Source organism: Ciconia boyciana, chromosome 4, assembly GCF_034638445.1.
Source record: "Ciconia boyciana chromosome 4, ASM3463844v1, whole genome shotgun sequence".
In the NCBI taxonomy this organism is placed as follows: domain Eukaryota; kingdom Metazoa; phylum Chordata; class Aves; order Ciconiiformes; family Ciconiidae; genus Ciconia; species Ciconia boyciana.
This window is the reverse complement of record NC_132937.1, coordinates 31,206,176-31,233,393: the sequence shown is the minus strand read 5'-3', so window position 1 is coordinate 31,233,393 and position 27,218 is coordinate 31,206,176. Positions and strand designations below refer to the sequence as shown.

Genomic DNA, 27,218 nt, shown 5'->3' with positions numbered 1-27,218 from the left:
TTATTTTTACCTGCTCCTAAGATGGTGGAAATAACATGGTTTTAACACCCTGATACTGTGTGAGGTGAGCAAGGTGGTGATTTCTGCTAGCTGTAGCAATCAGATGCCACAGAACCTGACACCAGCTGCTAAGGGAGTATATTTCTTTGATTTGAGTGGTGTTTTACAACCAAATTATCCAGGCTTTAAAATTTGTGTGTGATTTTTATCGAGCAGTTTCCCATCTGCCACAAAGGTTTGTACTCCCAGCACCGGCAGGGAGGACTCCTCTGGGGATGCTCAGTAACCCGCGCAGCAAAGGATGGATGTAAATCATCACGGGGCCTAAAGTCTACAGAGGCTGGCATGAGAAACCCACACACTCGCGAACTGTGAATTTGCCAAATCACATCACGCACACTGTGGATTTAACAAGCCGGGAAGAGCTTGTCACGGGAGGCTCCGGGGCAGGCAGGGCCGGACATCGCATCCCCCGTGAGGCAATCGCGCTGGCAGAGCCCCTCTGCACGCCCCGCGGGCCTCGTCCTGGCCCGCCACGGGTTAGGACCGCGGGCAGGTTTCACAGGCAAGGGAGATGTCACCGGCCCGGGCTGCGGGGCCGCGCTTCCTGGGGCGCGGTACCTGCAGCGCGGCCTCCTGCTGCCCCGCAGACCCCTGCCCGCCGCGGCCTGCGCCTCGCGGCCTTGCCGCCCCCAACAGCCCCGGCGCTCCTCTCAGCCCGCCGCTGCCGCCCCCCAGCCCTGCTGGGACCCCCTGGGCCGGGGCCGGGGCCGGGGCCGCGGCCGGGCGCTCCCCGCCTCCCGTTGCCGGGCAACCGCCTCCGCGCCTCGCCGGGGGCCGGCAGCCGTCCTACCCTCACCCGCGGTCGGCAGCGCGCTCCCATTGGCTGCCCCCGCGCTGCGCTCGGCTCCCATTGAGCGCCCGCCGCCTCTGCCGCGTCTCATTGGCGCGCTGCCCTCTGGCCACGCCGCGTCACTTTCTCACACCATTCCCCCCGCCTCCTCCGTCAGCTGCGGGCCGGCCGGCGGGCGGGATCTGGGCGTTGGCGGCTTTGATTGGCGGGGAGAGCTGCCGCTCAGGGCGCGGGCCGGACCCCGGGCGGCGGGGCTGTTTAAAGGCGCCGCACGCCGGCGCCCGGTGTTTTCCCCCGTGTGTGTGAACGGGAGAGGGCGTGGAGCGGCAAGCGACACCGGGAGTCATCTCCTCCGACAGGTGAGGGCGGCTCGGCCCCTCGAGGCCCTTGCGCTGGGCGGCGGCCCTCAGCCGCGGCCGGGGGCGCGGAGCCGCGTGGGGGAAGCACGCGTGGGGCGGAGGGGCTGCGGCACGGCGCGGAGTCGCCTGCGGGGCTTGAGGATGGGTCGGCGTAGCCGGGAGCGGTGTTTTCAGTGGATGGAAGCGCGTTCGAAGTAGTGCCTGCAGTGCGGCAAGAGGGGAGGAAAAAAAGAGGAGAAGAAGGAGAACCGAGAAGAGCCGTGCCTGGCTGTCTCTTCACGTCGGTGTCGGTCCGCACGCCGCGCCGGCCGCTGCCCGGAGCATCACGGAGCATCGCCCGCGGCGCGGCGTCCGGCGTTCCCTGCCCGGGACAGCCGGCGAGGCCAGCGGCCCCCGAAAGCGCCGGCACCCCGGTTCCGGGGGCCCTGGGCCCTGCCTCCCGCCCTGCCCCCGGGGGAAGCCCCCCGGCTGGGTGAGCCGCGGTGGGCGGCTGCTGCGGGGCCCCGCCGGGCTCTGCCCCCGCCTCGGAGGCCACAAAGAAGCCTGAAGGCGGCGGCGCCCTCGGCGTCTCCCTCGATCGCCTCTCGGTGTCGCGACAGAGGCGCCCACCCAAGCCGGGGAGGGCGGGGCGGGCGTGTCCCCCTGCTCCCGCCGCCCCCCCATGGCGCAGGGCACAGGCAGCCGGGCGCTGCCCCCAGGGATGCCGCCGCCTGCTTCCGCGATGGCGTTTGTTGCGCGGGTGTGGGCATCCCGGCACCCACCCGTGTCGCTGGCGGAGTGCCGGCCTCGGATGCGCTGGGGGTGCACCCGGCGGGAGCCGCTGCGGGTGGGTCCTCACGAAGGAATTGAAGGCACCGCCTCTGCCTTTTGGGTCTCCTCCCGCACTTGTGCCGCCTCCACGCACGGCCCCCGCCGTGGCGAGTCGCAGCGGTGCGGGCAGAGGCAGTGACCCCTCGCGGCGTGGCGAGTGTCCTGCGTGCGCTTGGTACCTGTAAACCTTTCGGCTCTGCGGGGATAGCTGGGTGTCTTTAAATGACGTCACAGCTGAAGCTGCCAGATCATCGCGGCTTACAGCCTTTGAAAACCAGCCTGAAGCGGTCCGCTGTCACCAGCGAGGTCTCTCCTCCGGAGGTAAAAGGCCGACGGAGTTACCAAAGGCATCGCTTGCAGCAAACACGCTGGGGGCTTATTTTCTAACTTTCAGTATGAATTAACGACTTAAGAAGGAAGTAATAAAGTGAAATTACTGACAGAATATTCTCAAATCATTAACAAAGACAATGAAAGCCACCGGTTGTTGTGGGAGAAGGTGTTTCTGGCAACACTAGCAGAAAGTAGTGGCTGTTTAACGCGGCTCACTCATTCCCTGCAGAGCCCTAAGGGGACACAAAAACAAAGCAGGTTTCTCATTTCTTTGTATTAAAGTGTTTGGTGTTCTCATTCTTTTAAAAGACATCGTGCTTTTGAGTACTCTTTCATTTTCAGTAAAAACCCAATGATGGGATGTTCGCCATTTTACCAGGAGGACAAAAGGCTGTTTGTTTTATACCAAGTAAACAAATCTTTTCCTGTAATGACTGACCAACTTGAGACGTCATACGTCCCATTTTCTTTGGTGATCAGGGCAAGCTTATAAAGCAGCGTTCTTCGCTGTGGTACAGCCTGATAGCCCTGACTGCCGCTGTGTGAGGCATGTTTGGCGAGCTTGGTGTTGGGTGAGCCACGGGAATACGAGAGAAAGAGCCTCCCTTTAGTTGTCTTCTGCAGAAACTTTTTCTGATGGGAGAACTGCAGCGAGTAATATGAATTAAATGCTAGTCTTGATCTCAAAGCTCTGTAAGGAGCAAGCACAGAGCACAGAATCATAGAAGGTTGGAAGGAACCTTTACAGGTCATTTAGTCCAACCCCCCTGCAAGAGCAGGGACATCTTCAACTGGATCAGGTTGCTCAGAGCCCCGTCCAACCTCACCTGGAATGTTTCCAGGGATGGGGCATCTGCCACCTCTCTGGGCAACCTGTCCCAGTGCCTCACCACCCTCATGGTAAAAAATGTCTTCCTTATATCTAGTCTGAATCTACCCTCTTTTAGTTTAAAACCATTACCCCTTGTCCTGTTGCTGCAGGACAGACTAAAAAGTCTGTCCCCATCTTTCTTATATGCCCCTTTACGTACTGGAAGGCTGCTATAAGGTCTCCCCACAGCCTTCTCTTCTCCAGGCTGAACAACCCCAACTCTCTCAGCCTGTCCTCACAGGAGAGGTGTTCCAGCCCTCGGATCATTTTTGTGGCCCTCCTCTGGACCTGCTCCAACAGCTCCACGTCCCCAGCTGGGGGCATTTCCAGAGTGTTTCCTCAGCCCTCACTGATAATGCAAAGCCTTTTGGCATACCAAGTTCCCTACTAATTCAATGCCTGGTTAAAAGCCACTGTTGTTCTATGGCTGCTACGGGTCAAGTCCATTATGTGCTGCATGCATTGCCTTTTAGTGTATAACTTAATTAAAATTAAGCCTCTGAGAGTCTCTGCAGCCTCTAACGTTCAGCTTTCTGGCTCTTGGAGCAGAAACGAGCTCTGCTCTGGGTACAAGGCTTGCCCTCGGGGTGGCTGCCAGACACTGCACTGAGCTGGCGGCAGTCTGTATTTCCTTTTTGTCCCCTTCTGAAGAAAGTGAGGTGTTTTGTGCCAGAAAGAGCTGGACCCTAAAGTCCTTTTCCCAGCTGGTACCTTGGGATCTTGCTGTCAGCGGCGTGTCTGCATTCATATGGGGAGCAGGAAAGCATCCTCCTTCTCCCCTGCAGTGCCTATGCAGATTTGGGGTGAAATGCAGCTCTTGGAGCAAGTTTTGGATGCCAGCGCTGCTCCGTGTCCCCAGGAGATGTGCGTGACTTGCTCGTTGTGCTGCCGAGAGGGGACGTTGAGATTGTCCCCGCAGCTCCTGGCGAGCCTCTGGGACCACCACGCTCCCATCCCTGGCTGTGGCTTTAGGAAAGCAGTGATGGCCCCCCCCTTTCTAACAGCGTAAACCTGCTCCTGTGCCATGGCAAACCCTTAATCCTGCCCACCAGCTTCCCGGAAGCAGAAATTATGTTTTTGTTGCTTTTTGTTTGTTTTTTGGGGGCAATCCAGCTAGTTTAAAACAAGAGACGGCACCGCTCACCGTGGCGTAGCCGTGCCGCTGGATTTTATCCTGCAAGTGGTTGAGGCAACAACGGTGCCACCGCTTCGAGGTGACGACCCGGGGCTGCGGGCAGCGCCGGCGCGGCGGAAACGGCGGCGGCGCTGCCCGGCCCTGCCCGCAGCCCCGAGGGAGGGGCGGGGCGAGCTCCCCGCGCCTGCGCACAACCCGCCTGCCCGAGCCGGGCGCCGCAGCGCGCATGCGCGGCCCTCCGCGCCGGCAGCCGGCCATGGGATTCCGCAACGTGTAAGGGCCGGTCCCGCGGTCGTGTGAGGTGGGGAGAGGAGAGGGGGATTGGGCTCCGCGCTGTGGTGGGCCAGCGCTGCGGGTGGGACGCGGCGTGACGCCCCCACGCCACCCCGGTGGCTCCTCGCCGTCTCCTCGGCCGGGTCACGGGTAACCTTGGGGGAGGGGGGGCGCCGCCCGCCCTCAGTGCCCTCAGGGAGGCCGGCTCGGCGAGGGGAGCGGGGTGGCCTGAGGTGACAGGGCTTCGTGACAGGGTAGGTTAAGGGAGAAGAGGTCCCGGTCGGCCACGGGGCGTGGGCGAGCGGACAGGAGAGCGGGGCTGGGGTGGCACCAGGGTACACAAATAAGGCGAAATTGGTTGTTTTGTGTAAAATCGTGGCAGTACGGCAGCTTTAAAGCTGCTTTAAATAGCTTTTAAAGCAGCTTTAAATAGCCTTTTCCTCGCGTTTACACGTTTAAATATGAATAAAGGCTACAAGAGAAATACTTAAAAAATTAACTAGGCTGTTTTAGGTCCATCATAGGTGTGGTTGAAACTTTGTTGGAGGCAATCAAAATGAATGATGAGCTACGCGCTCTTACTTTAGTTCCTACCTCAGACTGTACCTGTAACAGAGAACACTTTTCATGTTTTCCTAACACTTGTCTTAATACGCATCCTGTAAAGTCATAATTCCTGCAGAGAAAGGCGTTATTCCTTTATACAGCTCATCAGGGTTGTATGGAAGAAGTTGGGTAAGGTCGGTGTGATGGTACCGGCAGCTGGGCACAAAAGGGATAAGTGTTCTGTAAGGATGTAAGCAAAAGTACAGGTAGATGGTGCTTGTCTGGCTAGTAGGAATAGGGTTAAAGTAACAGGATGTAGTATATCCTTGAATGTAGTATACCCTTGAATGTAGTGACAGTAAAGTTATGGGGTTAAAATAAGAAAACTTGGTCTATCAGGGAGAACCACTGTGTGTTCCTCTCAGCCTGTGAAATATTCCTCCAGGCCTGGCGTTAGGAGTTCCAATGTTCCGGAATGCCAAAACAGAGTATACTTCAAACAAACAAACAAAAAACCCAACCAAAAATACAAAAAAACCCACCACACCAAAAAACTTTCTGCTATCTTTGTTGCAAGTGTAAACAAAATGGAGCAACTTGGATCACTTTGTTTAAAAATAAAAACAATTTTGAAAAGCCCTGGCCTGTTTTAAAGCAGACATTTCCTGGTAAGGATAAATTTTAAACTTAAGTTCTCAACTAGTAATATTTAAAAAAAAAATCCAACGTTTCTAGCTTGGTTGTATAAAATTGAGACTTTGCATATAAGCAGAATAATGAACATTAAGACTAATTTCTCAAACACTTGTTAAGTATGTGTTTTGCTTCAGTGAAGTAACTTGGGCTTAAGCAACTTCTGTTCATCTCCAGGGCTGAAATTTTTATTTTCACTTAAAAGTACTTCTTATTAGAAGTTTTGTAACATTTTATATTGATGTTCACAGTATGCTCAGACCAAAGCCTCCCTGGAGGCAATGGCTTGCCTTTTGCAAATGACCTTGTAGAATACCTGAAATTCAGCTTTTTCTATAAACCTACAGAAAATGAAAGTAGGTCTCTCAAAATGGATGTGAGTAAATCAGCTGGTTTTTGTGTTGTTTTTTTTCCTCTTAAAGATCTACCACGATGCCTGGGTCTCTTCCTGTGAATGCTGAATCGTGTTGGCCCAAAGATGTGGGAATTGTTGCACTGGAAATATATTTCCCCTCTCAGTATGTTGACCAGATAGAGCTGGAAAAGTATGATGGTGTGAATGCTGGGAAATATACCATTGGGCTAGGCCAGTCAAAGATGGGATTCTGCTCTGACCGGGAGGATATCAATTCTCTCTGCTTGACTGTGGTTCAGAAGCTCATGGAGAGGAACAGCCTTTCCTATGATTGTATTGGGAGATTAGAAGTTGGAACAGAGACGATAATTGATAAATCAAAATCTGTCAAGACTGTCCTGATGCAGCTTTTTGAAGAATCTGGTAATACAGATGTAGAAGGAATTGACACCATGAATGCATGCTATGGAGGCACCGCTGCTCTTTTTAATGCAATTAATTGGATTGAGTCCAGTTCGTGGGATGGTAAGTTCAGAGTATTTTCTTGAAAAATTACATCATCCTCTGGTTTTGAGTAGTCTGCCTTGCAATTACAGTGTTCATGTTTAACCATGTAAAACCCAGAGAGTAAACTCTTGTATGTTTATGAAGTCTTTTTCTTAAATGCTCTGGGCATTTGCCACTAGTTCAATTACAGTGCAAAGAGTAACAACGTGACTAATAATCCCTGGTCTTTTCCTGTAAATTTCCGTGGTTGCCAGGAAATGTGGGGGAAAAGTAAGGATTGAAGAGCTCCTTAATCTTGAGGTCATCTCCTCTATAACCAAAGTCTAAAAATTGCTGATGGATATTAAAATGCGCTAGGTTCTTGGCTATTTCTCATGGTTATTTCTGTGTGTTTCTGACAGGACGCTATGCACTTGTTGTTGCTGGAGACATAGCTGTGTATGCCACTGGAAATGCCAGGCCAACAGGTGGAGCTGGTGCTGTTGCTATGCTAGTTGGTCCAAATGCTCCCTTAATTTTTGAGAGAGGTTAGTCCTATGAGAAAACAAATACCATTCAGCCAGATAACTGGATCTGTTCTGAAGCCTGTGCCTGTTTTTTGTGGGTTGCTGGAGGGCTGGATTAACTCCCACTAATGTCAGAAATTGTACTTTGTCTTCTCTTGCTCTGGGCTAACTTGGCCAAGTCCCGTTATAGGAGGCAGCAAGGAATAGCTAGAGATGCTCCTATCTGTTTATTTGCTTGGGGATTCTCCAAAAAATTGACAAAGAGTGGACTAGGGCTGAATAACACAGTGCTCTACTTCCAAGGCAAAATGATGAAAGTAATTTATTACTTGTGTTTGTCATGCACAGTCCTACTGTACTTAACAGGCAGTGGAGAACTCTGTGAAATGTTACCTTAAAGGGCCTGCAGTGCTATGAAAACCTGCCTGATGGGGGCCAAATATTGCTTGTTTCCCCACATGTGTTAAGTGATGTATTCAGATTGACTCAAAGCAGCTGAATAAAGTGATTTTCAACTTTTGTCAATTTCTGTCCATCAGGGTTGCGTGGAACCCACATGCAGCATGCGTATGACTTCTATAAACCAGATATGGTCTCTGAATATCCTGTAGTTGATGGTAAACTATCTATACAGTGCTACCTCAGTGCATTAGATCGCTGCTATACTGTCTATCGCAACAAAATCCATGCCCAGTGGCAAAAGGGTATGTAGCCTCACCTGATGATATTGCAAGATCTGGCAAACACTGGAATGTGTAACTACACAGACAATGTATTTTCAAGTTTTAGCATCCAATATAAAGACTAGTATATAGTCCCTTTGTGTTTGTGTGTTCTGAGGCGATTGAGATGTTTGCTCTCTCCCATAAGAAATGTCTTATTTCTGTTCTGGTGTGGCTAAGTACCTGATCGTCAATAAGGTGTAGTCTCTACAGGTTTTTGTTGGTGCAATGTATAATACCTTGCTTAAAAGCGTGTTATTTCCCCCCTCCACCCAGGCTCTTGAGATATTGAGGTTAATATTTAAATGTTATATAATGATACTGATTTTTTTACCCCATATGTTTAGTAGTTGCTTCACTCATACTAAGCATAGGTGTGAAGATGAGATAGTTCAATGAAGTAGGGTTAATTTTTAAATGTTATATAACAATACCGATTTTTTTTACACCATAGGTTTGGTAATTGCTTCACTCATACTAAGCATAGGTGTGAAGATGAGAGAGTTAAATGAAGTAGATATTATGTCAAAATGCTGGGTAGAAATATGGAGATTCTGTTAAGCTTATAGCTCTTTCTTCTAGAAGAAGGGCAAATGTTAGTTGGTGCGCAAGATCAGTAAAAACCTAATTTTTAAATAGAAGTAGCAGCAGTGTTTTAAATGAACTTGGCAGTACAAGTAGTCTCTTGTACTCTTGTATGCTGATGTGTTATGATGACTGGTATCCTGCCATCCCCGTGTTTTATTTTCATAGTTGAAGTGAACATTAAACATAAGTTGTAACACAACGTTTCTGCCACTTCCAGAGGGGACAGACAGACGTTTCACCTTGAATGACTTTGGATTCATGATCTTTCATTCTCCCTACTGTAAACTGGTACAGAAATCTGTCGCTAGACTATTGCTGAATGACTTTCTCTGTGACCAGAACCCAGAAACAGCAAATGGTGTTTTCAGTGGTTTGGAAGCTTTCAGGTGAGAATGGCTGCTGTCTTCCTTATTCAGATAGTCTTAATTTGTTAAACATCCAAGGTGGTTTTCCTTGCTGCCATTTTAGTAACTGTTTCTGAACTCTTCTTTTTTTTTTTTAAATAGGGCTGTAAAACTTGAAGATACATATTTTGACAGAGATGTGGAAAAAGCTTTTATGAAAGCCAGTGCAGAGCTCTTCAATCAGAAAACCAAAGCTTCGTTACTTGTATCCAACCAGAATGGAAATATGTATACCCCTTCAGTCTATGGTTGCCTTGCCTCTCTTCTAGCCCAGTAAGCATAAAACTGGAAAAAAAGTTGTAGCCTTTTATATGTAAGGTCATAAAAGGTTTTTGTTTCAGAAAGCCTTTTGTAAAAGCACCATCTAGCAAACCTGTTCCTACTAAATTGCCTTAAGTAGCAAGACTAAAGTTAGAAAATTATTCTGCACACACAGTCAGTTCAAGTGACAAACAGATTCAAAATTTCTGTGTCAGAAGCTGATCTGAAACAGCTCCTTACTGCCTTCCAAAGTCGGATCGTATTTGTAAGGTGGTGTCTTTTCCCAACCTCAGCCTTCTCTCTGCCTTCCTCCCCGTGCCACCCCCCCCCGCCAAACAAAACTACTGCAGTCGAAAAGAGAATCAGAATGCTTTCTCTGTTTCACTATAATAAGCAAAGCCAAATTAAATTAGTATTTACTTAACATTTTTTTAGCAATGACAGAGTTTTACAAAATCATGTTAAGTTTAAATTAAACCATTCTCAGATGCTTTTTTCTTTATTCTGGCTTTGCCTTCTAAGATGTGATGGTTCATTTTAGGCTTTAGGTCACTTAAGAATGAAAATGGCTGCCTTCTGGATAATTCATATTCTGGGCATTTCTTTGCTCTGTTTTGCTTAGGCTGCTTTGGAACTTATCACATAACAGCAGTGTTTGAAATTGTGTTTTTTAAAGTCATCACTTATGCACATAGCATGCTAAATGTGTATTGTAGTCAATATAATTTGCTGGCTGCTTTTTCTAAGCTAGCTGCAGTTTCTAGTTATTTAAAATTCGTGCCTTGGCTTAATTCTCACTTCAAGCAACTGTTTCTTGATTTGCAGGTACTCCCCAGAGCAGCTGGCAGGACAGAGAATTAGTGTGTTCTCATATGGCTCTGGTTTTGCTGCTACGCTGTATTCCATCAGAGTTACACAGGATGCCACTCCTGGTGAGTGAAAGGAAGAGACGTTAATTAACTCCCTTGCACAGCTCACTTCTAAATGCTTTGTTACACTACCCACCAGCATAAGTAAACCTACGGAACAATGCCTAATGACACTAATGTTAAACTGAGGATGTTCAGCTCCAGGCAATGTTTAAGTGTCTTCTTGGGGAAATAAGTAATATTCTTCAAACTCTGTTAACGTTTTAATTGAGTAAGTGGGAATATTTTTAAATGACTAAAAGTTTAGCTTCTGTAGTGCAAAATATTTTGAGTGGGCTTGAAATGCTAATATGCTAGCATGCAGTTCTCAATACTTGTGCTACCTTACATGATGGTTTTATATTGTAGGTTCTGCACTGGACAAAATAACTGCCAGCCTTTCTGATCTTAAAACAAGACTTGACTCAAGAAAATGCATTGCACCTGATGTCTTTGCTGAAAACATGAAGATTAGACAGGAAACACATAATTTGGGTAAGAACATCATAAATATAAATCATTCCTAGTCTTACAGCAAAATGCTCCTCACTTAATTTGCATGATTTTAAATGACTAGGGTGTAGAATAAAGGAAATATCTAACTCTTTCTACTTCTGAATAGCTCATAAAGTGCTTTTTCTATAGCTTGTGTTCATTGGCCCAGTATGGTTGAAATGAAAATGCAGACGTGCTTTTTCTGTCTTACTACATCCAAACTGCAAAGGCTTGTGTTGTGTAAAACTCTCACCAGAAACCAACTGACAGTGTGTTACTGGCTTTTTTACAGCCAACTATATTCCACAGTGTTCGGTAGAAGATCTCTTTGAAGGAACATGGTACCTTGTGCGTGTGGATGAAAAACACAGGAGAACTTATGCGCGGCGCCCAGTCATGCGTGATGGACCTCTGGAGGCAGGAGTTGTTGTCCACCCAGGCGTTGTTCATGAGGTGAACACTCAGCACTCTTTTAAAGTTTGATATAAATGGTGGAACAGTTTATGTGTTTGTCTTAGCATGTGCATGTATGTTAAAAGAGGAAGTGGTTTAACAAGTTATATTAAATACTTTATGTTAACATATGTAACATACAAGCCAGAAGTAAAAAATTGAACATGGGCTTTTAAAAAGTACATTTCATCATAACAAGAATGAAACTGCACAAGAATGAAACAAGAACAAACTGGCGCTTTTCACATAATCAGTCTGCATGAAGCATGACTGATTTGAATGACTTAAGACCAAGCCATCCGGCGTAGCATGAATGTTGTTTGAGAGTTGGACTAGCCATGAAGTATGAATGCTTGTGAACTAGAAAACCATATTTAATGCTTTGTTTGGTGTTTGTTTTTTTTTTTTCCCCTTCTTAGCAGATCCCAAGCCCTGCTAAGAAAGTGCCAAGAATCCCTGCAACAACAGAATCTGAAGGCGTTACTGTTGCCATTTCCAATGGGGAGCATTAAGATACCTCTGTGAGGTGGGGAATGAAACAAGGTGTTGAGGGTAGGGTGAGAGAGAGAGAAAAAGGATTGCAGTAGTGCTGAAGTTTCAGTGTACAGTAGTACTTCACTGGAGCATGGAAAACCTGTTTAAGCTCCTTGAAAAGATTTGTCATAATATGGTGTGCTGATACTTATAGTTTTTTCAGAATGCTAAAATCATGAATATACTGGAGATGGAGGGACTTGTCAGGGGCTTTGTGGATTCCTAAACATGTCTGAATTTTTTTAATTGCTGAGTAGTAGCTGTAATCTATTACAAGGTCTTTGTACATAGAAAAAAGTATCTTCTACTTGCTTTTTCCATGTAAAATGACTTGAAACTTACTGTTAACTTCTACTTGTACTCAAGTGTGTGGCAAAATAGTCCAAGCTTTTAATGTTAGGGTTCTCAGTGCCTTGACAGTAAGCAGTCAGTCTTCTGAACACTGCACTTCTTCTTTCCCTTTATCACCTTCCCTTTCTTCTCCCAGTCTACCTCCCATCACGCCATTGCTTTGGGAAAGGTATAGAACCAAGTAACATTCATTACTGGAATAGAATCTCTCTCCCCTGTCAAAATGACTGGATCAAGAATGGCTAGACTGACAGGTGTGTTTTTTCCAAGAAACTCTGACCTACTGTGTTAGTTACTATGTAATTCCTCCTAACATCCATATTACGTGTTTTATACCTGCATTATAAATCACATCAGCCTGGGAGGAAAGAGCAAAAAGAAGGAAGGTAATAGTTTTTTCTTCTAAAGAACAAAAAGGGTATATTTCTTGAGTTCATTGATTTAGCACCTTTCAGGATTGTTTAACTGTAATAGAAATATTTAAGGCAGCAGAATTATCAAATAAAGCTTCTGGATATTATGGAGCTGTTTTAATTGGCAAACAAAGGAAGGGAGGAAGATCACTTTGTCTGGAACTCTGGCCTCTCGCTATTCTTTATATAATACATTTCTAAGAGACTATTTCTAACTTTGAATTTGGCTTTGTGCTTTAAAGTCCTTTTCACTATTGGCAATATTGTAGGAGTGGGATCTTTCCTCCCCCCTGCCCCACCCCCACCCCCAATATGCAAGCTAAAAGCTATCCATTTTGCAAGTGGTAGATATACAATGCTAATGGGGCATCCATTCTGGTAGATTTTTAAAGCCCAGATTGGAAATGAACTATGACATGAGCCTCATAAGCTTGTAATATATATTTAAATTGAGCTAATGTACAGAATGCAGTTTTGTTGAATTTTATTTCTTTGCTAATTCTACAAAGCTACATTATCTAATATAAAGTAGCAAAAAAAAAAAAAGATTTGTCTGTTAAATTACAATTTTGTGTGTAATGAAGTGTTTGTATTATGTTACTCACTAGGATTTGATAACACTGTATTTGTACAGTCAAGCCTTGGTAAAATAGTTGTTTATTATAAATTGATGAATACTAATCTGTTTGTTCTGCTGAAAATGATGGAGCAATGATGCATGAAGATAGTGTTTGCAAGTATTTTGGTTTAGGTTGCCCTCGTGAAACTTATCTTGGCACCAGAAAAACAAATTGCCATGGAACAAAGTCCATTGCTGGCAGTGGACAAGCCAGGAAGTGAGCTACTGGCACAAAGTTAACCGCAGGGACCTCACGGTCTGTGAGGCTGATCCTTTATTAAAATAAAGTTTGAGATATTTGAAACCTGTTGGAGTAGTGCTGACTTGTTGGGTTTTCAGGATGCATTTTTCTGCCTTTAACAGGAAAGACAGAGGAAACTGGCCCTGTGAAAACCTGAAGTTGTGGGTTCACAATCTGTGTGGACCTTCTGGATCTTTCTTCTTAATATCATTCCATTACAAAAGTGGAAAGAAAGGGTTGCTTAGGCTGGTGCAAAACCATTATTTCAGGGCTGTGTTTCAAGATAACTTAAATGCTTTCAGATGGAAACTGTTTATAGTGGAGGAATTCATTCCCAGCTTATGAAATACAATTCATCTTATTACTGTCTTATGAAAGATGGTATTGTTTTATCCCCTTCTCACAAAAACTGTGAAGGGGGATTGGTTCTTGCTTTGTACTTACCTGAACCTCACTGAGTCCAGTTTCCCATGGGTGGCTTTTCAGAGTCATTCTGTTGCTCATTTACATTAATTACTCCTTTTAATGTCAACTGATCATCTCATCAGTTCCCATAATAGGTAAGGCATCCCTGCCCTTAAATTTGAAAGTGCCAGCTGTACCTCTCTAAACCTTGTATTAGTTTACTTGTCTTAACTAAAATCATATAGGCGCTACCTGTTGGCTTCGGCACTCCACTATACCTGTGCAGAGAAGGACAGCTACTGCGCTTTTCCACCATTTGCATTTGAGCTGATGGTGTTGAAGATTAAAGTACAAAATAACCAATTAAAGCTGAAGGTAGGAGTATCTACATCTTGGTGATGCTCAGAACAATTTGACTTGTCAAGCTATCCAACTTTTAACTTGCAATGGTCAAGAATATCCAAATCAGCCTTTGTTGCCGAAGTAGTACGGCAGGAGTTAGTACAAGCCTGTAATGCTCAATATATAAGCTCATTACATATGCTCAATAGGTAAGCTCAATATATAACCAATGTTACTGGTTGCATTCACTTTACTGATACCTAGTGCTAAAGTGAGAATTTAAAACTACATGAGTTTTGGAGTACACTTAAATATTTCTTTACTGGAGTGCAACTAGAGTCCAAGCAGTTCTAGACTGTCAAAATTGTACAAGTAATGGAAGGTGTCAGAAGGGTAGTAGATGGTAGCCTGACCAGTTATGCACTAGGAATTGCAACCCCATGTGCAGGGCTAAAGTAGCATATCCTAACTTGCCTTTCTGAATTCTTGACAAATCAGCAATGGTGGTCAACAACAGCATTGCTGTTTCTTTAAATAAAATTTAAAAGAAGGCTCTGATATACATTTTATCATGTTTAATTTGCTGAAGAAGTTTTAAAGAAGAATTTGAAGTTGTTTAGATTATGGTCTGGTTTCTGCTTAAATTTAGTTCTCTGCAAAAACTGTCCTGGTTTGCAGTGGTAAAGTTGTGTCAAGCTAAGGTAAAACTTTTCAAGAAGTTAGCTGTTATGTGCCTGTACTGAGAATCTCCCAAGTGTGTTAAATGCAATACTGTTTGATCTTCACTAAAAGGTCATCTCTGTTAATGATTCCTTATCTGTTCCACTTACTGGGGTTCTTGTACTGGCTATACCATGTCTCTGGAGCAAGGGGCAAACAAGTGCGTGAGAGCTCCGCATTTGAGCGCTTCAGTGTGACTTGAGAAATACAAAGGAGATGAGGCATTTTTGGTTTATTGAAAAAATTACAAAAAATGTCATACTAGAACTTGTGAAAAGTGAATAAAGCCCTTTGTTAAGCATGCAGAGTAGAAAGCCTGCAGTGCAATTTATAAAATAGAACACAGCTTGGATGTATGCTTCATCCTACTGTAAGAACGGATTCCTCTCCTCAAGTCTTGTTCTTTGGAGTCTGGATGGGACATTATAGGAACACATTCAAGTGCCCTTTTCTTCTGTACTTGTTGCAAAACAATTCTGTAGACCCCTGTTATTGAGCTGTGTGTGTCTTCCCTGGTTATTTTGAATGTGGTGTTCTGTGATTCCCAGATCTTCCAGAATATTTTTCACTTCAATTTCTTCCTATTTGAGTGTACCAATCTCTGATAAATACTTTGGATCCAGTTTAAATGCCTGTAAAGGTTTGGGGTATTGTATCCCTTTCATCCGTTCACTGTTCATAATAAGTTTGACAGAGTATCATTCGGTTGGTACTGGCTGAAGGACTCCTTTTATCAGTTTCTGGCAAGCTTGAGAGGCAGGGAGGCAAACTGTATGTCCCTTCAAGAATGCACTTTTTCAGTTTGGCCACTGTATCTGCCTGAAATGGTGTGATACCTGTTGTCATAAAGTATAACAGGATTCCCAGTGCCCAGATAGCTATGTAAATGCCAACATAGTCTTCGTCTCAGAAGAGTTCGGGGGCAGCATAAGGAGGAGAGCCACAGAAAGTATTTAAAGTTTCATCTCACTTATTGTGCTGAATCCAAAGTCTCCTACCTTAACACAGGTGTTACTGGTGTAGAAGACGTTCTCTGCTTTCAGGTCCCGGTGAATGATATTATTCTCATGCTGCAGAACAAGAGGAAAGTTTGGTATTAGCTTGTTCACAGGAAAGTTCTCAAGTGACTACCCCTAATTGATTAATTACCACACAGGAGAAAGGGAATTACCTTGGACAAAGTCAGAAATGAGCATTGCAATGAAATTGAAAAGTTAAAGTATTTAAACAAATTTAACTTAATTCTCTACTGATACAAAAACAATAGAGTAGATGGAGAAGATGAGGAGGATGCTGTTTTTATAAGAATAGCAGTCTCTTGTTAACTAATATAAACTATTTTCATTAAGCATTAAACTATTTTCATTTGTGATGGCATCATGGCTAATCCTACAAGACTAGATATATTCATCTGCAAAATCTGTGTATTTTATTTTTTCAGAGTTCAGAACACTTGCTTTTGCAATTACTACATTTCTGTAATGATGTAAGTAACAAAAAATAATTTCTTTTTAACAAATTCCATTTTTTTATATACTGTAAGCTTGTGGACATACGATGTGAAAGCTTTTAGTTCACTGAGTGAACATAATTACAGATAAAGTAAGGAAGTTGCTACAATTCTGTTGTGTGATCTAATGTCCTATGAAGAACTGGTGGTGGCAGGAGAAAAGTACCACAGACTTGTGCCTTGTGGTATTTCATGTCCTTGCAGGACACCAAGTTCAGTGGTGTCTTCCAGTTTTAGAAATCTAAAATAAATACATAGGCTGTAACCTCTTTCCTTGGAAATGGCAGTAGTAGACAAGGACTCAAACGGAATTTGCTCTGCTTAGTGGTGATATATCTGTCTTGATTAGGTAAGGGTTTAGCTTCATCTTTGAAATAACTAGGAGGAATGGATGTTGTTTGAGCACTCTCCACCCTACCCTTTGAAGTAACAAGGTGTATGTGTATCTGGAGGCAATAAGGAAACCCTTTGGCATCCTAAGATTTTTAAACTGTCATCAATAATGGGCAGGGATCTTCTGTCCTCATGTGGACTGGCAGCAGTGAGATGTGATTTAAGTAGTCTGGATTTGATGGCTTAGAAAAAAAAAGGTTTGCAGAAGTCTGCAAAGTGTACAAGTGAAGAGGTCGGCCAGGTTGGTAGTCTGGGTTTAATGCTAAGAAATAGATGCAATCTTGAAATGTAAAGTTCCAGTAGCTGCAGAGTACCTGTCCTATGGAAAAGGCGTTGAAGCTAATCCATCACTTACAGGACATCTGAGCATTTTGTCAAAATACATAAAAAATGCATACTGTTTACATATACCACGAGCAGTTTGTAATGTAGTTTCTAGACATCTGATCTGGGAACACCCTTGCTTTTGACTTGCAGAGCTTTTCAGGCTTTCAGAGCCTGAGGCTATTACATGGCATATGAGAATATGAGCTGCTGGAGGGCACCCTGAGCCAACTTGAACAAATGCTAGTTTTATTTCTCAAACTTGCAGAACAGTCTTCCTGTGCTTTTATGCTGTTGTTTTAAATAGCTGTAGTTACTATGCAAGGTTCAGAGGAGATGATACTGAAAGTAGTTAATTGCCCTTTTCTGCCTTTATAAGATGCTTTGGGCTCTACACAAATAGCATCATCCTAAATCCAGTTGCAATACTGAAGACTAGGCAAGGGGAAGTGACTTGCTGGGTGTTAACTTCACAGATTTGCGCCAGAGCGAGGACCAGGAATTAACTGTCTCAAGTTCCAGTCTCCCACATTCATTAATAAGCAAGTTGGATGTTTGCAATACCTAATAAGCCTCTTCTCTGGAACGCTTTCTTCTAGTGGAAGAGTGACTGATCCTATGTTTTAAAATAGCTGGAGGAAAGAAATTAAACTTTGTTAGCTGGTGCCTACAGCAACTTAAAGCAGATGGGAGAATGCTGTTGCTAAAGGGATGGTTCCACGCACCAGGTGTTCCCAGTCCAATCTCCTCCCAAAAGCTGTCAACGGAGAGGCAGTAACTTGAGGTGGATGTGAAAGCTCTCTCAGATACCTTTTAAGATAGCTCTTCTCTAGCTGTTTTGCTCTTCAGAAACATGGGCCTGAAATCTTGGTAACAGTAAACCTACTAGTTGAAAACCAAAAGATACATCCACAAAATCTGCTAGAGTAGTGAGGGGCAACATGCCTCTGAAAGAAGAGCAACTTACTATGTGCTTCACAGACACAATCTGGGAGAAGATTATTTTACACTCTGTTTCTAGCAGCTTCCCTTCTGTACTGATTTTAGTGAAGAGCTCCCCACCTCCTACATACTCCATCACCAGGTGCAGTTTTGAGAGTGTCTCCACCACTTCATATAGTCTGATGATATTTGGGTGGTGCAGTTTTTCCATGCTGGATATCTCACAAAGGTAGCAAACGTTGAGTCTTCCGGTCTAGTTTTGTCTTGTCCAAAATCTTAATTGCAACTTTCTCTGAAAAGAAAAATGCTTTTCCGTGTTGTTAATGCAATAGGTACAAATGGTAATACTATTTACTTACAACAATGCTTGGTTATAGAAGTGCAATAAAATTTCACCTCTGATCAGTATAAGCTAAGCTGCAGAGGCCTACTAAGCCCTGCAATCTTTCACACACACCCATGCCCCTTTGTGTCTATGGCATCCTACTCACTACTGAGGTAGCTAACGGCTGGTAGGGTATTGCAAGGGCTAATCAAATCATTTGCTGTCTTAGTGTGCTCCACTGCTGTCAAGCTAATACGTGTCTGATGGCCACAGTTACAGCATCTACTTTCGATGTCTAATGCTGGTAAAGAAAGTCTGCGCTTTCTCTTTCGTTGTTAGCTCAGTGCTCTTCAGATGAGCTAGGCCTGAGCCTGGTACTTGCAGACTAATGGCAGTGTCAAATTTAGGTGCTTTGTTTCAGAGCAGACAGACAAACTGGGAGGCAGTTTAGAGGCTCTGGTTATAACCCTGCAAGTTTATAATGGAGAGGTGTGTTTAAGTTGGTGTGAATTACAGAACTTTTCCCTAACTTCTTACCCCCACAAATTCTCAGTTACCAAAATCAGCGTTGTAGAGATTTGTCTTTCTCAGTATAGATGTGCCAGTTTTTTCAACGCGTTCATGCATGAGTAGTTCTTGGTGTACTGTACAGAATACAGGAAAAGTACATTTTTATGTCTGTATGCCACAGTGGGCCATGAGTCTACATCACACACAGATTTTATTCTGAGGAAGGGAAAAAAACCCAGTGAAGTAGAATAAGTTGCAGGGATCCTGTAAGACAGCAAATCTAGCTGTCTTACACTGTCCTGGTAATGCAAAGCTGCTGTTAAGTTCTATGTGTTTCTGTAGCATATCTACAGTCAAGGGCCACAAAACATGGATCTACATCTGCAGCTGCACCACATCACCAGGCTAGCTCAGAGCAGTATGAATAGGTCAATCACAATTGCCCTTATGTTTCTGTATTAACTGGTGGGTTATGGCTTGTCTTCACTCTATTGAATACAGCTGGTATTTGAAGGATTAGTCTGGTTAAAATAGGTTTACAGTGGCTTTGTATAACTTGTCAGGGCAGCAAAATTAAACTGGATCATGGCAATAAAAACAACTGTTTATTCCTGGGAATAAGGTTTTTTCCCAAGAATATCTTAGTCAAACATTCACAGATTTCTTAACAATTAATCACCTTTACCAAATCTCTCAGAAAAAAACCTCTACCTCGGTTTCTAGTACATGAGAGTAAATTTAAAAAAAAGTCAGTATTGTTTGCTTGTTGCTTTAAGAGAAGAGTGAGAAGGCCATTACATTTGTACATGTGTTCCAGTATAAAAGCACGCAAAATGTTTTTACTTAATATTATAAAGTTATTTAACTCAGGGTTTCCACATATCTAAAGGAAGTGTTAAGGACATAAGCATATATCTCTGTACAGATCAAGAAAACTCCGTGTTTGGTATATTTACCTTTCTTAGTAACATACATGCATAAGTTGATCCCCTACTAAATTGCGGCAGATATTCCAGGCAAATGTGATTCTTGTGAAAGTTGCTGAATTATCCCTTGATGTGCCTGTTTTCAGAAGGAGCCCGTGCTGAGTATAGGCAGTCTTCCCCGTGCTGCTTCTCTCTGACCTGTTCCATGCTTTCTAGTGAGACCGTTAGGAAAGCGGGTACCTACTCCTGTGTGGTGCTGATGGTGGCATGGTGAATCGGGGGGAAATGCAGCTATTGAATGGTAACAGCACATGACACTGATCCTGGCAGAGCTTTGACTGCTGACCTAGGGGTGAAAGACTAAAACCCTTGTCACGTTGGTAGCGTATTGATCACCTAAACCAAGAGGAAAGAGCATCAGCTCGCAGTAGGTAACATTTGCACAACTAAATGTGTAGATACTACAGGGATAACAATTCTTACAATCTTAACTGTGTAACTGCATCATTACATCTTGATTTACAAAAGTTGGGGGCATTTGAGCTTTAAAAAAAAATGACCTAGCTTAAATTCCTTCGCTTTCCTTTTGCTGCAATTTACTATTCCTCCTGGTCAGTTTTTCTGCAAAATTACCACCATCAGTCAGGACCAAGCTCCTTTAAATCTACGTCATTGCAGTTGCATATGCATGATATGCAAAGAAAACCAGCCTACCTAAAGTGTAAAAAACCTGACACCCTCCTTGTCTTTTTTAAACTCGTTCCCTCTGCTTCCAAAAAATGCTTGGTTTACAAGTCCTGCATTACCCTTGCGTGGCAGCAGTGCTGAACAGAATGGCATTTTTAGCGAGCAGCTTATTTACCAAAATATTAAAATGGAGTAGCAAGAGGTTGTGATTGACTATATGCAGCATATGCTGAGGTTTGAAAAGAGCTATATGAATTCTTAATAAGAAAAGTTAGGAAAAGGTTGAGAAATAATTTCAGGGAGAAGTGGTGTATGCTATGATGGCAAAAGGAAACAAAATACAAGTTAAAATTGCTTAAAAAAAAAAACACAGTAGGTGCCTGGACATTCCTGCTTTTGCAATTGATGTTTCATATTAGACTGGCTTTTTACTAGCTGTAAATTTTGGATGCTCTTAATTGCATCTATTCAGCTGTGCCCTCACACTACATTTGTCAGCTGGAAGGTACGTAAAATAAAGGTTACACAGAGCTTAGGAACCTAACAGTCCTTAGCAAGCAACTCCACAGGTCCCTGGAGAAAATCTCGGCCAAAATTCAAGTTCGTAAAGTGGGCAATGCTCCTGAATAACCCAATACACATCATGGCACCAAAGATTTTCCTGCATCCTCTAAGCAGCCAAGACAGCCCTTGTTAGAGAAACAAGGTTCTTCATCCAGTAAAATCCTGCAGTTTTTTTCCTCTCTCCCTCTAGAAAACTTTTTTCACGTATTCTGCTGCGACAGATCACAAGGACTACAGAACAGCACACACATGAAACTGTTACAAAAACTCATCTTAGTAAAGAACGACATTGTTTCCTTTTTTAATACAGGGTGACCTGTAAGGAGGAAGACCATACTTAGAACTTAACACTATGACAATAACTGAAGAGCTGGACAGCCCCCCGACACATACACCTCCTCCTACCACAGGGACCCAAACAGCATTAATAATGAAGCCTTTGTATTTATATAACCAGAAAAAAAAAAAAAAAAGACTTGTACTCATCAGCACTGTGCAGGAACATAACTTCATTACCAACACAACGATGTGCATCTACTGGAAAAAAACAGAATTCTCTTTGTGGGTGGTGGTGGTGTGTGTGTGTATGCATGCATGTATGCGCGCACATGTGCATGTTCCTATTCTCCTATCCACGTACTGTATTTTATGAGGACAGATAAGCTCACAGGCAGGGATGAGTCAGAATATGCTTATCCTTCATCCTTCCTTCCTCATGGCAGTTGCAAACTTAGTACTGAGAAATGAACTCCTTGCCCAGCAAACATTTTAACCAAAAAAGCTACTAACAAACCAAAGAAAAATAACTTGAGAGATTTCTGGTGAAAAAGAACCTTTTCAAGAAAAAAATTTGGTTTTGGCATTTAGTTAGTCCAAGCTTACTGTATTCACTGAAGTTCAAAATTTTTCAATCAGCTCTATTCAAATGCTAAAGCAACCTGTCTCCTAAGTAAGTTCAACAGGTAAAAGGTTCATCCAGATCAAATTTATTACTTCCTTTCATTAGCATTCCTCCTGTTCCCTGTACAGGAGCAGCATTTCCTCCAACAGTAAGCACAAGACAGTTTTCTCTGGAAGAAAAAAAGTCACGGAACAGAAGAGGAAATAACTTGCTGTGGGCCAAGTAGAATAGAGATGCTTTTCTGAAACAAGCAAAACCAAAAAATCCACACCCAGTTAAAGCATCCCTTAGGCGTAGGCAGGCTTAAATTTGGAAAAAAATAAATACCATCAGTTCCCCACTTTGATTCCCAGTGCAACAGCTGCTTCATACAAGGGGTAAATGTGAGCTTTCACACCTCTGCAGTCTGGGCTGAAAGAGGTGGTTAGAGAAAATAACAGATAATATGGCATGAAGGCTTTGGGGTGCATCTCATTCTCTCACCTGTAAGATGATGGAAGGAAGGAGAGTCAATCAAATTGGAAAGGAAAGACTATGAGAAAAAAGCCAGAAGATAGTAGTGTACAAAGATGTGGGGAAAACTAGTCATCCCTGAGGGAAAACAAGAACAGTTTCTATTATTGTCAGACAGTCAGAAGCAGAAGAAGAAACAGGACAGATGACAAGAAGTTCTTAGTTATGCCTATAACTGAAGTGTTTGCTGCAGTTACCTAGCCTTTCTAGTTCTTCCTAGAAGCAGCATATAGGGTGCTTTTCTCTACTTACAAAAAGAAAAATAATTGACAGTTCACCACAACCTTCTACCCTGGTTTGGCTGTACCAGAGCTTTTCCCCTGCACCTGCTCAGCCCACACCTATATCCCCTGTCCCAGCTTTTTACAGTAATGAACCCCCTGCAAATGAGTCAGTAAAGCAGGCATAAAATTTCTCAACAAAATTACTGTGACCAAATCAAAGCTTTGTCCATATTAGTAAAACCTGCGATGAAAAAAAGGAAGCCTTGCTAACTGTCTGTGGACAGGATCGTGCTTAGCCAGGCTGCCCTGGGGGTTCACCACCTATAGACCTGCAGTCCATGAGCTGGGGCAGGGAAGAAGGCAGATGGACAGGACGAGTTGTAGGAGGGGAGGCACAACACTGGTTTGTTTGTTGTTTGGTTGGTGTGGGGTGTTTGTTGGTGGTTTGTTGTTGTTGGTTTTTGGTTTTTTCCAAACTGTGGGAGTGCTTGAGCCATGAGGTGAGATGTGGTAACTCCATGAAGGACAGAGATGATTTTTTTCGTGTAATAGCTGCCATCTAGAGAAAATGTTTCTGGCTGCTTTAAAGACTAATCCAAACCTAAGCATTTATCTGTGACTCTGCCTATAGATTCACACAACAACAACAAAAAAAAGGCACATAAAACCTATATGTGTACATAAAGTTCAGATAGCATCTTTCTTCACAAAGAGGTCCATTTGTATACCTACAGAACTAGGGCGCTCAGCATGCAGGTGACCCACACAGCAGTGCTTACCTTTGGTTAGGGAATGAATTCTAGGCTTCACTTGAGAAATTCCCACTTCCTATTTCTCCTCTGACTCGATAGAAGCCAATTCTTTTTCCCAAGGTTAATTCTTTAACCACTTTTTCGTTCTGGGACATATCCTGCATTAGTTTCTCAAATGGGGTCAGCCTGTGCTGCCTGCTCTCTTCATCTCCTCCATAGCACTCCGGGTGCCCATTGTCTTCTCCGCTGTGCTCACGATGCCACCCGGAATAGCAGTGTTTTCCAAGACTCCCTCCATTCACATATCCTGTTGTCATAGTCTATAGGGTAATCACATTCCCATTTAACAAGATGTCCCAATAAGGAGTTTAAATTAAATAATTCTGTATGAATATGCAATCCTGCACATAATGAACACTGTGACAAACTTAGCAAAAAAAGCAGCTTACTGAAAGTCCAAGGATTAGTTTGGAAATCACTTCAAAAACAAATCTGGCATACCTACATATTTCAGTTCTGTTCAAAATCAGAGTTAAAACTGGAAGCTGTTTATGTCCATCTCTCACTAACAGATTTAGTGTGTCAGGATCTTCATCTACAAGGTAAAAGAGGCTTTGCAATTAAAACTAGAAACTTTGTGCATGAAAGTGGCAAGTTGCTCACTGTCTGTGCAGTACATTTGACACATGCAAAACATTTGACACAAATTTTCCGGCTTCAGCTTGCTGCTTTGAAAACTAACTTGGTAGATAAAGGTCAAACAAATAGCTGATTAACTGCTCTGAATAAATCCAGATACTTCCAGTTCATTTTGTATAGCTGACCTTCAGAGCATAGTTCTCCTTGATTCTGGTACCAGTCCAAGAGCTGAATGTAGGGTTTGCTTTTGATTCATTCTTCAGCCTGTGAGCTTGTCACTGTGTCTTGGAAATGTCACTGTGCCTTGAAGCCTTGCTGTAAAAAGTTTGCTGCCCCTCTGTTTCCTTCCCATGGCAGGTTTAACAAAGCAACTGATCCTAGAAGATGACAGGAAAAGCATAATCTGTGCACCAGGTGAAAGAAATGCTGCACCTCAGTATCCCTGCAATCACATGGCAGGACAATACAGGATTAAGTAACTAACTGCAATGTCACATTAACCCTCCTTTATTTAGATGAGCTTTCTTTAACGCCTTGAGCCTTCTCAAAATTTTGCCAGACACATGGTGTTCCTAAGCAGACAGATGAAGAAAGTCACTAAAACCTTTACATAACAGCCGTGTGCTTCACTAAACAGCACACCACATACCATTTCACCAATTTAATTATATTTGTTTGGCAGAACAGGCAAAGAAGTCCTTATTCTAAATACACAAGCAATCACTTACCTTTAAAGCAGTACACCATTTTTTCTTCTTTACCTTTCTTCTTTAACCTTGAAAAATAGCAGTTTTGCTATTTGCTATTTGCAATATCAGCAACTGCTAATCATGCAGCCACGTGCCTGAGGGTGGTGAGCTGGGCACGAAAGCTCTGGGATAGTGCAGGCAGTGGCAATGCTCACCTCCCCTGCTCTCAGCTGGCAGCACCACCCAACTGACAAACACGGGAGACACCTCACTGCCATCGTGTACTGATTCACCAGCCTGAGGGGGAGAGAATTAGACCAGTAACTCAATGCCTGGGGCTTAGGGAAGGTAGACAGTCACCTAAGGTGCCACACTGGAACAGGGCATGTGACACTGCCAGGTGGAGCTGCCCTCTAAACCCCAATCTCCTGCACCAGCAAGAGGAGGAGAGGCCAAAGGCACCACATAAGGGCAAAGAAAAGGCAGCTGGTGAGGATGTCATCAAATGGGAATTGGAGTGGCACAGAAGCACTCGGCTGCTCCTACAGAGGCCGAGGCAACAGACCCAGCCTCTGGGAAGCTGCTCCTTGCCCTGAGACGCATGTGAGTAATTTTGCAAGTTGCTTTGCCTCTCTGTGCCACAGCCAAGCTGCCGACAGCTCTGCCCAGGGAGAAGCAGAGAGCCTGGCTTCTCCTTGCCCTCAGGGTGCAGGAGAGTCTGTCATTTCTCCCTGTCACTTCTCTAAGCCAGGGATGCTTCTTACTGTGTGTACTGCAAACTTACAGCTGACAGTTTAAAACTGGAACAGAGGAAGAATGTACTTGCTTCATGGCGCCTTTGAACTGTTGTTACTCTTTGTTTTACTCCTGTTTGAATGTTACATATCAAACAGCTGAGAGCTGTTTTCATGGTTGACAGAAAAAGTATAAAATAATAATAAATATTCCATTAGCTCTTGCATCATGTGATACTGTGAAATCACCGCACACTTTCAATGAACACAGAGAAAACTGCTGTGAAGCAAACTACTTGTAAACAGTGCTCTAACTTTAAGACAGAGTATTCAAATATTTTCATATTTTATTCTCTGGATCTAGAGTCAAAACCCTGACAAATACTACAGGTATGCAACAACTATTGGCTAAATCCTGAAATTGTTAGTAGGGGAGAGACTGAGTAGCAACTGAACAAAGTCTTCAGGATTCACCCATCAACCCAGCCTCACTTAGCACCAGATGTTCCCTCTAACTTCATTATTTGATACCAAGGAAGAAAAATCTGTGTGGAAGGACAACCCCTCCCAACCAAACCAAAACCCCAACTAAACCCAAACCTTACTTTCTCTATTTGTTCTCCTTTTCCATTTGGGGAAAGGACAATTTCTTGCAGGATTGCTTGAATTCTGGCCCATAGTTGTTTTCTGTTTTAACCTGCTTCAGATCACAATTTTAAGAGTATTTTAGGTAACAAAAACCTTGTTGTATGAAACTCAACTGTATTTCACAGTTTTAATGGTGGACAGCACTCTGGCAGAGCAGGGCTTTTGGAAGCCACTTGTCTGCTGTACACTGCCACAGTGATTCAGATATTACACAGGCTGAACTCTGTTCCCATTCTGCTGTTTGATCTTGAGAAAAACCACAGCAGCTCAGGTTGTCAATACAAAAGGTCTGGAAAACTCCATGAGCAATATCAGAGGTGCCATATACAAGCTATAAACTATTATTTAATTAAGTATTTTTGGATGGGCAGTGACATCCTCATCACCTTACCGAAGAAGAGCTGTAGCTTCTGGCTATAGCCTGATGTCGTGGTTTAGCCCCAGCCAGAAACTAAGCACCATGCAGCTGCTTGCTCACTCCCCCTCGGTGGGGTGGGGGAGAGAATTGGAAGAGCAAAAGTAAGAAAACTTGAGGGCTGAGATAAAAACAGTTTAATAGGTAAAGCAAAAGCTGCGCACGCAAGCAAAGCAAAGCAAGGAATTCATTCACTCCTTCCCATGGGCAGGCAGGTGTTCAGCCATCTCCAGGAAAGCAGGGCTCCATCACGCGTAATGGTTACTTGGGAAGACAAACGCCATCGCTCCGAATGTCCCCCCTTCCTTCTTCTTCCCCAGCTTTATATACTGAGCATGACGCCATATGGTATGGAATAGCCCTTTGGCCAGTTGGGGTCAGCTGTCCCAGACACTGACACACAAACACAAACACACCACATGGGAATGCCAGGACCTTGCAGGGACGGGGAGAGTCAGGAGAAAGGCAAAACTGCATTAAGGCATCAGCACATGGCTCTTCCAGAATTTGCCCCTGCCAAATTTCTCCTGGGGCCCAAAGTACTCTTTTTTTAGAGCTCTGACTACCATTAAACTCCCTTTCAGGCTTCCCACTAATTGTCAACCCTGCAATCTCCTGGCGCTTGGCCAACTGGCTAGGTTTCCCCTGTCTTTTAAGATGAGCTATTTCAGTATTCCTGGAGTTAGCAGAATATATACTATCTATTTATGGCCTAGGTTCCTTCCTGTAATCTAAACCAGTAAAATCCACCCTGATACCATCCAAAAGGGCACTGACTATAAAAGAAAATAATTCTGAGGGAGAAGGGAGAAACAAGGAAATCAG

At 43.9% G+C, this 27,218-nt stretch overlaps 2 protein-coding genes across 5 annotated transcripts; one reads left to right on the top strand and one right to left on the bottom strand.

The window, feature by feature from the left end:
• The first annotated feature begins 1,098 nt into the window (after positions 1–1,098).
• Positions 1,099–27,218, top strand: HMGCS1 (3-hydroxy-3-methylglutaryl-CoA synthase 1). Of its 4 annotated transcripts, none has more exons than XM_072859251.1 (11): positions 4,586–4,634; positions 6,296–6,753; positions 7,137–7,262; positions 7,781–7,945; positions 8,769–8,937; positions 9,058–9,228; positions 10,042–10,148; positions 10,494–10,619; positions 10,912–11,072; positions 11,492–11,598; positions 27,197–27,218. In XM_072859251.1, the coding sequence occupies exons 1-10, from the start codon at positions 4,588–4,590 to the stop codon at positions 11,582–11,584; spliced, it is 1,623 nt and encodes a 540-aa protein (XP_072715352.1). In that variant the 5' UTR covers positions 4,586–4,587; the 3' UTR covers positions 11,585–11,598; positions 27,197–27,218. The 4 variants fall into 4 exon arrangements, with proteins under 4 accessions (XP_072715353.1, XP_072715352.1, XP_072715351.1 ...); XM_072859250.1 differs by lacking the exon at positions 27,197–27,218 and adding an exon at positions 13,353–14,995; XM_072859252.1 differs by lacking the exons at positions 4,586–4,634; positions 27,197–27,218 and adding an exon at positions 1,099–1,212 and having other exon boundaries at positions 11,492–13,340.
• Positions 15,026–23,585, bottom strand: NIM1K (NIM1 serine/threonine protein kinase). Its single transcript, XM_072859515.1, is given in 8 exon segments — positions 15,026–15,206; positions 15,208–15,447; positions 15,449–15,665; positions 15,668–15,767; positions 17,892–18,089; positions 18,091–18,158; positions 23,296–23,330; positions 23,332–23,585. Coding segments are annotated over 8 exon segments (1,293 nt in total).